Source organism: Prosopis cineraria, unplaced genomic scaffold (assembly GCF_029017545.1).
Source record: "Prosopis cineraria cultivar Desert tree isolate PC_DT_omini unplaced genomic scaffold, ASM2901754v1 PC1, whole genome shotgun sequence".
In the NCBI taxonomy this organism is placed as follows: domain Eukaryota; kingdom Viridiplantae; phylum Streptophyta; class Magnoliopsida; order Fabales; family Fabaceae; genus Prosopis; species Prosopis cineraria.
Window position 1 is genome coordinate 53,765,228 of NW_026555332.1, and position 11,530 is coordinate 53,776,757.

Consider the following 11,530-nt stretch of genomic DNA (forward strand, 5'->3'; position numbering starts at 1 on the left):
GGGAATATGATTTAATTTTGCCCAATCCATTACAAGGCCGAATTTGAGTTAAGAGTAATCAATCAAAATGGGAATGGGAGCTGGTGGGCCATGGTATGAGGCATTTCTAGCTGGCCACACTCAGATTTCTGACTAATTTTGTAACCTTCAAGCCAAGACCAAGAGTAGGGTGAACGCCTTTTGTTGCTTTTTCTGGAAATAGCTAGTGTGGGAATCTTGAATGGGTTATGAGTGGATGCTTAATGGCTCTCGACTTTTAGAAAGCAAACAGGACAACGCTGGACCATTGCAGGAGCCTTTTATTCCCTTGATTAAGATGGAAAGTCCAAAAAAAAAAAAAAGTTTGGCAGTGAAATACTGTACATCCAATTATGTAAGTTCGAATTTTGAATAGTTTATCTAAATGCCTCAGCAAAGTTTCTGGCTGGCCCTGCATTTCCGCAGGATAACAACTAACTAGAAATTAACTTGACCTGAACTGATGGATTCTAACATGCCCGACATTACTTCACAAGAACGATCAGCCACAAGTCTGCTTGGCATCTTTGATTGCTGTCCGGAATTTTGTGCTTCATTTTGATATTGGCTGAAATCTAGCAGGTAATAGGCTTTATTAGGAGGATGTTATTCGCAAGTGCAGCTTTCAGTGGGAAAGATTATGGTGAAGCGGTTAATAGAATTGACTTGGGGAAAAAGATAGCGATTAGGGTGCTGCTATAAACTGTAAAGTAATTGGGTTTCTTTGCTTTATTTACTGTATTATTCTGAGTGAATAATCTTGTACTCTTGCTGTTTGTCTTGTCCTCTTTCAATTCTGTTTACTTAAAGAGTATGTTTATGTTGGGTTGGAAGTTTTTGAAGGGAAAGGAAAGGGAGATGAGGGGTTCCAGATTGGGAAATGAGACGTAAATGGTGAAGAGCAAATCAATTATAGAGGATAAAGCAATTTGTCGTTTCCAAAAAGTGGGAAGGGAAAAAGAAATTGTGGGGGCGGCGCTCTCATATAAACGATTTCCTTTGTACTTAACATAATATTCGTTTCGTTAATTGAGATTTGAGATCGCGTGATTCTCGTAAAAAAAAAAAAAAAAACCCTTTCCAGTTCCTAATTATTAATCAAGTAATTATCATGAAAATATAATAATAGAAATTATTTAGAGTAGTTTAATTATTTAATTATTTAATCATTATTTTTAGTTTAATATTTCACTTAAAAATATTTTTTTAATTCGGAATTTCTTCTTAATGAGAATATAGGAAAAGATCCCAACTCAAGCTTGTATTTTTTTTTTACAAGAAAATTAGTTTCTGATTTTTTTGTTCAAAAGGTGCTGAATTACTTATTACATAAATTTTGACATCGTTTCATTATATTGGATGAACTTTGAAATAGCGAATTTTTTGTTTTGTTTAGAGAATAAGAAGTAAAATCTAAAATTATCAATCAACACTCGTGCAATTATTTCTAGCGTTAATTAATCTGCTTTGAAATATTTAAAAACAAAAAAAATGTTTAAACTACTTTAATAATAAATGTATAATAAATGGATTATATTGAAAAATAATGTTAAAAAGCAAAATTTAAGAAAAATGATAATCTTTTAAGAACTAAAATTAATTTAAACGAGATAAAGAGATTATTGCAGACCGCGAGCGATAATCCAAATCCACCTGACATGAACACGATTCAGTTCAATGCGGTGATGATTATGAGCACTGAGAAACCCACCAAGGAATGCAATTGGAAACTCTCCAATTTGCGACTGTAGGATTTTCAGCTTTTTCAATCTTTACAACATTGACTGAAGGAGATGGCCACTATAAGCTTCACAACCTGGACATTTTACCAAAGCCAAAAGAAGTTTTATAAAAAGTATAAGTAACGACAACTAAAAAACATCTATAAAAATTGTCGAACAAATCTTTTAATGAATGATATTTCTAAAAATTTAGATTATGATAGAACACAGTAATATTATACAATTCATAAAGGCAACCCCATCTAACAGAACAAGTTATTGTTGTATAAGAAACAACGACCCATCACTCACCAATTAGATCCCGAAGCCTTTAGGAAGCCATCTTTAACTATTCCCTCATGGAACCATGGTCAACGATTTACAAGATTTATTAAGCAAATACAATAAAATTTGTTAACCACTTGAGAATACTGAATAGGCAACGGGTGATGGTTCAGTATACTTTTTTTTGGCTCGGTGTTTGACAAGGTCAGGTCAAACAATTTTTCACTTGATGCTCCTTTCGTGAGCTGCTTATTATTATTATTATTATTTTAAATGTGCAAAGTTGAAAATGAAATGGAAATTATCATATAAATCGATCTGATTGAAATTTATATTTTATCAACGGTAACGGAAACTCAGTCCCATAAAGACAAATTTCACCGACTAGAGAGAGAGTAGAGACTAAAGTGTCGTAGAAATTTCCGACATCACCGGAATGATAAAATATAACTTCAAGTCATGTGCAGGCCTGCAAACAAATTCAACTTCCCTAATAACGGAGTCGTGGGTGCTACCAGCGGTAACGATCCAATTATTTTCAGCACCCTGATCATAAAGATTTTCTGAAATTTAGTAGGAACTAGGAATTGGAGCTTCATACCATACGGCAACAACTTTCATCTCGTGATCTCGGTAAATATACTATTGTAAGAAATAACAGGGACAATGACGAGTTTCTATGAACAGACATTATGAGCACTTCATAGCGGTAGACCACGCATTAGGTCAAACGTAGCAAAAAGAGAGAACCAGAAATAAACAAGATGACTGACCCAAACATAACTATGATCCTCAAAGATTAGTCCTTGTCCTTCTTGGGAACGTCCTTCGGCGAAATCTTTGATTCCAGTTCCTTGGCAGACTTCTCAATGGCCCTAGAAAACATAGCAACAATCAAAATACAGTCTATCAACCTCCCATAGGATTAATAACCATCTTTATAAATGATGCTGCGGAAAACAGGAATTGAAGGGGAGAAAAAGGAAGAAGATGCTTCACAATTCAACATGCATTCAAGGTCCAAGCTATAATATAATACTATTATTTCCAGTCCATAGTTCACAATACCATCACCAAAACAACACTTACGAGTTCCAAATAAGCCAAACAGCCATATCAAAAAAAAAAAAAAAAAACGAGTAATGAAACTTAGCCAATGCATTGAACTGCTTTCTTTCAGGAACCAGAGTCTAGAACTCAAGGGATCGATAAAGGTCTAATTACATGCTCTCTTCCACCCATGGCTTTACTGAAAACTCCATGGGATTAGCCTCATGAACCCCCCTCTCAATCAGAAGGAAAAGAAAACATAAACAACCTCCAAAGATAGAGACTTTATGAGCATCTTTTGTGACTCATTCCCATTACTTCAGATGTTACGACATATTGCCCAGACACTGTAACTTAAAGATCAGAAGAAAAAGAGTGAACACTCCTTTTTCTTGCTTTCAATGCAAATCGCAGCAATGAAGGCTATCAACAAGATAAAGAATTTCCCTTAAACCATATTAATGTAAATTCATCACTCCACTTGTACGTTGTAAACAAATGGCACCTGTATAATGAGGATTAGGAAGGAAGGTAGGAAGAAATGATAAAAAGTAGTTAGCATAAGGTGTAAGACATTCAAAATCCTATATTGCATACATGTTATCCAACAAACCAGAGCAATCTAACGCAAAAACGCCATATTATTGTACAAACAGCTACGCAAAGTAAAATTTTTCATAGGGTACAACACTGTGAAGTGTGAACTAGCAGATCATATGATACAAGCTCAGGACAAATATGAAGGAAAAGGAAGAATCTACTAAATTAAATAGAGCAAGAATCTCACTCTAATGAACTTAATAGCCAAATAGGAGAATCTTCAAGGCAAAACAAGGTTTATTACTCAATGATATCCTGCTGTTATAGAAGCAAGGATATTTATAACCAGAAATTGCAACTAAACAAATCAAATAATACAGAATAATAGCCTACAAAACAGAGAATAACTGACTAGCACATGGGTACCTCGCTAACAAGGTTAAGGTCCTATTATTCAGCTACTAACAGCAAAACAAAACAATAATTAATTAAAATAACAGCAAATAATTAATTTAAATCAGATAAATCTCTCATAATCAGCATAACAGCATCAGATTCTGTTATCTTCCTCCTCTTTCTGTGTTGACAAGTGATTATGGGTCTGTTATGTTGACTTGGACCCTTATCATTACTCCCCCCTTATCATTACCCTTATCATCTCTCATAATCTCTCATAAATCTCTCAAGGCGGAAATTGGGAAATTGCTGTGCAAACAGATCATAATCTTCCCAACTTGATTCTTCCTCCGGTCTGGACCGCCATTTGATTAACAGCTCCCCCAGTGGTAAGATAGAACAGCTTCAGGTTCCAAAACAAGCTCAAAATCAGTTGACAATGGTAAACCTGCTAGAGGATCAAGAAGGGGCCAGCCGTTAGCTGGTCTCAATAATGAGACATGAAAAACCAGATGAATTTTAGCCATTGATGGTAGCTGCAATTCATAGGCCACTAATCCAATCTTGTGAATGATGGTGTAAGATCCAAAGAAAAAAGTTGAGAGCTTGTCATACTTCTTATGAGACAATGAACACTGCCTGAAAGGCTGTATCCTCAAGAAAACCGCATCTCCCACCTCAAAAGAAAGCTCACGCCAATGTTGATCCACATAGCTCTTAATTCTATTTCAGGCTTTGTTCAAATTATCCCTGAGAAGTTGCAGCATATGATCTCTACTTTCCAATTAGTTAGCAAGCTCAACAATGTGAGTTTCACCCTTAATGAAAGGATGAAGTGGAGGCGGGTTCCTACCATATACCACTTTGAAAGGGGTAGTATTGGCAGAAACATGGAAACCAGTGTTGAATGAGAATTCAGCCCAACATAAGAACTCACTCCAAGAACGTGGTTGCTCATGTGCAAAACACCATAGATATGTCTCAAGGCAATGGTTTACCACTTTAATCTGGCTATTAGTCTGAGGCTGGTGTGCAACAGTCATCTAAAGGCGAGTTTGACTTAGCTTAAATAATTCCTGCCAAAAAAGAACTCAAGAAAAACGGGTCTCAATCTGATAGAATAGAATGAGGCATGCCATGCAACTGAACAAGTTCCTCACAAAAACAAGCAACCACGGATGTTGCAATATAGGGATGTGAAAGGGGAATGAAATGACAATACTTACTCAACCTATCACCTACCACCAGAATAGCATCATAATCACTAGATTTAGGCAACCCAACAATAAAATCAAGAGAGATATCCTCCCAAGTTTTTTCAAGAACTGGTAAAGGTTGCAACAAGCCTGCTGGCAATAGAGTCTCATATTTGTTCTTTTGGCAAGTAAAGAACTATTAAACCAAAGCTTTTACATCATATTTCATTTTAGGTTAGTAAACCATACCTGATAAACAATTGAGAGTTTTTAATAAGCCACTATGACCCCTCGAAGGTGTCACATGTGCCTCTTGTAGCAGCTTGGAGCAAAGAGAGGAGCTCCAAGGAATGACCAAGCACCCATTAAAATATAATTTCTGCTCAACCAGACTGTAATCGAGACGAGAATTGAGATTTTCTTTCAAAGCAGCAACAATAGGAGCTGTAAAAGGGTTTGTTGTCAAAGCCTCTTGTAATTCTAAGAAAACCAAAGGCACGAAAATCACCAAGTTGAGAAAATCAGCATGTTGTGGCCTTCTGGATAGCACATCAGCCCTAATATTCCCCTTACCAGCCTTATATACAATGGAGAAATCAAATGGAAGCAGCTTAAGGATGAGACGCTGTTGAGTATTTGTTAAAGTTCTCCGCTGCAACAGATTTTTCAAGCTGCTATGGTCAGATTTTACTGTAAAATGCCTTACTAACAGATAATGACACCACTTTTGGCGTGCTAGCACTAAAGTAATAGTTCCTGATCATACGTTGATGGAAACCTGCTAGAAAAAGATAACCCCTTGCCATAAAAAGTGATGGGGGTTGGTCCTATTGCACGAGGATGGCCCCATACCCTCCATCGAAGCATCACACTCTACAACAAACTCAGCTGTGAGGTCAGGAAGTTTTAAAACAAGGGCTGTAATTAGATAAAGCTTAAGCTTCTCAAAAGCTCTTTGAGCTTCCGGGGTCCAGCAAAAAACATTCTCTTTAGTTAATTTAGTAAGGGGACGAGCAATAATACCATAATCCTTAACAAATCTTCAGTAATAACCGGTGAGCCTTAAAAAGCCTCGGAGCTCAGTAACATTTGTAGGTACTGGCCAATCACTTACAGTATTGATCTTTTCAAAGTCCGTTTCCACTTCTTGTGCTGAAACTTTATGCCCTAAGAAGGACACACGTGTTTGCCTAAACTCGCATTTCTTGAAGTTGGCATAATACGATTGTTACTGCAAAGTAGAAAACACCAATTGGAGATGATCTTCATGTAGTTTTGGAGTGAGACTGTAGACGAAGATGTCATCAAAGAAAATCAACACAAATTTCCTAAGATAAGGATGGAAAAGATCATTCATGGCTGCTTGAAAAGCGGCTGGTGCATTTGTTAGTCCAAAGGGCATTACGACAAATTCATAGCGTCCGCCATGAGTTCGAAATGGTGTTTTATGAATATTTGCTGGCAAGACTCATATCTGGTGGTAATTGAAGCATAGGTCAATCTTTGAAAAATAAGTTGCTCCATGCAACTCATCTAAAAGCTCATCAATGTTGGGAATCAAGTATTTGCTTGGGATCGTAATCTGGTTCAAGGCCCTATAGTCCACACAAAGCTCTAGGAGTCATCCTTTTTCTTCACTAGTAAACCGAACTGAAAAAAGGGCTTGAACTCAGCTGTATGAAACCTTTCTGTAACAATTCATCCACCTGCCTCTCAATCTCAATCTTCTAAAAGTAAGGATAGCGATAAGGACGCAATTATGAGGTTGAGCCCCTTTAAAAGATGAATGGCATGATGTGATCTCTGAAAGGTGGCAAAGTGGTTGGTTTAGCAAACAATCCATCAAATTCAACCATGAGCTCATCCACATCCAATGACTTGATACTAGGAGACCCCAATGTGAGCTCAAAAGAGAACATGGAAAGCAAACTAGCATTGTAGTTTGAGGTTTGAGGTACTCCTTGCAGTTTATACCGTTTGCCACCAACCCAGAAAAAAAACATCTCATTCCAATTGGCTTGTATAGTACTCAAGGAATCTAACCATTTAATTCCTAACACCAGATATGTTCCCACAAGAGAAAAAGGGTAAAAATCTTGTTTAATGGTAAAACCTGGTAGCTTCACATCCACTTCTTTACATACACAATTTCCTCGAACCACACTGCCATCTCCAATCTACACACCAAAAGTGGGAATAGAAAAAGTAGGCAAGTTCAGCTCTTGCACCAACGAGTCAGAGACAAATTGTGGGTCGACTCAATATCTACAAGGAGCAACACATTGCGATTAAGCACCCGACCACTTAGTTTCATAGTTGCTGCCGAAATATTGCCCAAAATAGCATTAAATGAGATTTTTGCACTTCCTGTAATCTCGTCTTCAACCTCTGCCACAGTGTTGGGATTTTCAAAAATGGGTTGCCCATCCTCATCAATCTCCATGAGTGAGAAAGATGAGGATTTGCAAAGGTGCCTAGGCTAGAAGACCTCCTTACAACGGAAACAATGTCCCTTATCCTTATGGCACTGCTATTCAGTGTCTGAGAGCAGAGATCGTGCCTAGGTGGCGCTCATTGGTCACAAGCTCAAAGAAGATGCAGGAGAGTTCTTGAACGTGTTCAACGAGAAGGCTATGGCAGAACCTTGTTGGTCACATGCGAACATGTTGGAGGCATTAGTGAACTGAGTTTGGGTCAAGAAGAGCTAGGCCTGTGCCCACAATGCAACTGTGACTTTTTCTCATATTCTAAGGCTAAGCTAAACTAGTAGCCTTATACACTATGCAAGGTTTCTAAATACGCACATCAAATTTCAAGTCATCTCAAAGTCCTCCAAGAAAGATGCCTAATAGGCAGTGCTTTGGCCAATTATGAGCTTGTGCAACTTGCTTGGCAAGTTCCTGGCAATACTCTTGCCCTAATCTAGTTTGCTTGATAGTGGCCAAGTGTTCATCAGGATTTTGATATTGTGGAGGGCCATAGTGTTCTTGCAGTGCTTTAACTAACTCGTCCTAATAAATTAAGATATGTTTTGAATTTATCCATGAGAATAAATCCAAAGCATCTCCTTCTAAATACATGGAAGCCACATCAACCTTCAAGTCTTCTAATGTCTAATAATGCCTAAAATATTTCTCAACCTTCAGAATCCAACCATATGGGTCACCTCCACTGAATTTTGTGAATTCAATTTTGGTGTGTGGCGGACATGGACCTCTTCTATGGTCTGACTCTTCATCACTGTCTTTGTCCCAGCGTAAGTGTCTATGATAGCTTCCCACAGTTCTTTTACCTTTGTTGGCAGATACCTCAAGTTCTTCAACCTTCTCTTTTAATAAGTCAAGTGTTTGAAGTCTGGATGCAATGGTGGCTAAAGGGTCTATTGCAAACAGGTTTTCAGTAAGCTGCCATGGGGTAGGTTGTTAGAGGAGTTGGCAGGGTCAGTTTCATTTCTGGATTGTGTGGCCAGCATATTGATCGAACAAGGCTTGGATACCAATTTGGTAGAAGCTCAGGACAAATATGAAGGAAAAGGAAGAATCTTTTAAATTAAATAGAGCAAAAAATCTCACTCCAATGAACTTAATAGCCAAATAGGAAATCTCCAAGGGAAAACAAGGTCTATTACTCAATGACATCCTGCTGTTATAGAAGCAAGGATATTTATAACCAGAAATTACAACCAAACAGATCAAATAATGCAGAATAATAGCCTACAAATCAGAGAATAACTGACTAGCACGTGGGTACCTTGCTTAAGGTCCTATTATTCAGCTATTAACAGCAAAACAAAATAATAATTAATTAAAATAACAGCAAATAATTATTTTAAATCAGATAAACCCCTCATAAATCAGTATAACAGCATCAGATTCTGTTATCTTCGTCCTCTTTCTGCGTTGATAAGTGATTATGGGTCTGTTATGCAGTCTTGGACCCTTATCATCATATGATAAAATTAAACATCTTTTCTTATGATGATAGCAATATCATCATTTGACTAGGAATTCAGTAAGTCCAAGCGAGGTGCTGGCTCAACCAGCAGTAATATTTCATTTCCCTTTCACATTAAAGTGTGAAACGTCAAATGCTCCAGTGAATCACCACCACAGCATCAACTAATAAGTCCCACATTATTTAAATTAAATTCTTTATTACAGAAAACATAACAGAAATCCACGCCTGGAAACTACTTAAAGCAGCCATCATCAATTTTATCTGGGTAAAATTGTGATGAAGAAAGTCTTTTTGTTATTTTCTCCATTCTCTTCCTATCAGTAATTTTAACGACAGATTTTCGGAAGAAGCAAAGATAATGCACCTATTTCACACATGTCATTGGTTAATTCAGAGAACTAGAAAGATCTTGGTTACATGGTGAAGGCAATCCAACAATATGTAGCAACGAAATACAGACAGTTTAGCATCAGATCAAGCAGGGGAGACTAAGACATCGATTCCAATACGAACATAAAGTGAGACAACACTTCAATTTGAATAATTCAGATCAATCTCACCCTAAACACCCACTCAATACTCTAGAGTTCAGCTCCTAGAGAGTTCATTACCCTTGTTAACAGAGTTCCCTCCGGTAAATGGAAATTCAATTACTATGTCAGTCGAAAACTAATAAAATAGAAAAAGGGCTAACTTGGACGCGTCGGCCGTTTCTTCTTCGAGCCACTGGCGGACGTGCTTGACGTTTCGCCTGAAAATAGAAGCAGACTGCTTCACATCACTCCTCAGCAGAAGAATTACGGCGCTAACACCAGCCACTGTAAGCACGAAATTCGTCAGCCCCATCCTCTGTTCAGACTTCAGACCCCGTACAGAAGCTCCGGAACAAGTGTAGTGAACGACGTCGAAGGGTTTTACCCCTTTCTCGGAGAAGACGAAGCTTTCAAAACCCCGGCAAAAAAAAAAAAAAAAAAGAAAAGAAAAGAAAGAAAGAAAGAAAATAAAAGAAAAAACAAGAAGAAGAAGAAGAATTGGACCAGTACACGGGCCCATATTAATTGAATTGGGCTGATCCGATGACTCACACGTCAATTACTCATTCCGATTTGTCAGTCGCTATTGAAAATGGAAACGGTTTTTTTTTTTTTTAAAGCAAGGTCGGGACTTGGGACCTACTCTCATGGTTCGGAGAGGGGCGAAGAAGAAGAAGCTTTAATTGTATTATCATTTTTTTAAAATTCAGTTGCCAATAAACTTGAAAATAATTAATTGTATTAAGTGAAATTTTAAAATACTTCTAAAAAAACACAAAATAAAATGAACTATTATATAGTTAATATACTGGTTGTGTTGAATAAAGAGTAATATTTCTATACTTTAAAGACTTGAAGTATTAATGAATTTAATAATCAATAGCTTCAAATCTCTTATAGTTAATGTAATTATTTTGTTTAGCAGACAGAAGGATTAGATTCCACCAATATGAGAGAGCTAGATTATCTCCCTGACGTATGAAATTATTATATAATTATAATGAAAAACTTACTAAAATGATGCAATAATTATAAGTAATTGTGATATTAAATTTTTAGGTTCATCAGGAGGGGAGATGGACAGTGGATAAAATCAAGATACTGAAAATCTAACCAATATCAATTAAGCCAATGGGTTACGAATTAGTAGTTCAACCTGGGTTGAACTAGGGGTTAACTCGAAGGGCAAACTAATCCTGATTAAAATAATATAATTTAAATAAAAAATATAAATTATAAAAATATTCAACCAAATTCAAGATTAATCTTTAATACAAGATATAAATAAAACAATACTTATGGAATTACAATCACCCAAAAGTCTAACAATAATAAAATACAACTTTTTAAATATTCATTCTTACAATTACAATTTACAATCCTTCAATTATTAAAAAGTCCAAAACTAATCATCACTAACACTAAAATCATCAACAATGACAATCATAATTCATAAATACTAAGCAACAATCAGACAAATGAACACAACAAATAATGAAAGATTAAAAAAATTAATGCACAATTAACTTAAAAGAGTATTGAATCTTTTAAGTTTGAACTTACAATTAAGGCCCTCCATTCGAAGTTCAAATTACAGACAGTGAATTTTAATTTAATTGCCTTGCCCTCCATTGCTTTACTTTTTAATTTGCAAGCTGAATTTTTTTACTTTTATTTAGTTCTTATAATTTTTAAAAAAATAAAAACAAAAAAAAAGTGACTCGATTTACCCAGCAACCCGGCTACCATGTTAGCCGGGTTATCTTGGCTTGACCCTGGGGTTAGTCAAGTCATATTGAGTTAGTGGCTGATTGATTTAGATAAAAATTCAGAC

The 11,530-nt window shown here is 36.4% G+C and overlaps 1 protein-coding gene across 2 annotated transcripts; it reads right to left on the reverse strand.

Moving 5' to 3' along the window:
- Positions 1-1,778: 1,778 nt before the first annotated feature.
- Positions 1,779-10,140, reverse strand: LOC129284614 (uncharacterized). Of its 2 annotated transcripts, none has more exons than XM_054920148.1 (3): positions 9,858-10,140; positions 2,798-2,899; positions 1,779-1,834 (listed from the first exon to the last, which is right to left on the reverse strand). In XM_054920148.1, exons 1-2 carry the CDS (start codon positions 10,007-10,009, stop codon positions 2,824-2,826), a joined length of 228 nt encoding a protein of 75 aa, XP_054776123.1. In that variant the 5' UTR covers positions 10,010-10,140; the 3' UTR covers positions 1,779-1,834; positions 2,798-2,823. The 2 variants fall into 2 exon arrangements, with proteins under 2 accessions (XP_054776123.1, XP_054776117.1); XM_054920142.1 differs by lacking the exon at positions 1,779-1,834 and adding an exon at positions 2,421-2,570.
- Positions 10,141-11,530: the final 1,390 nt, after the last annotated feature.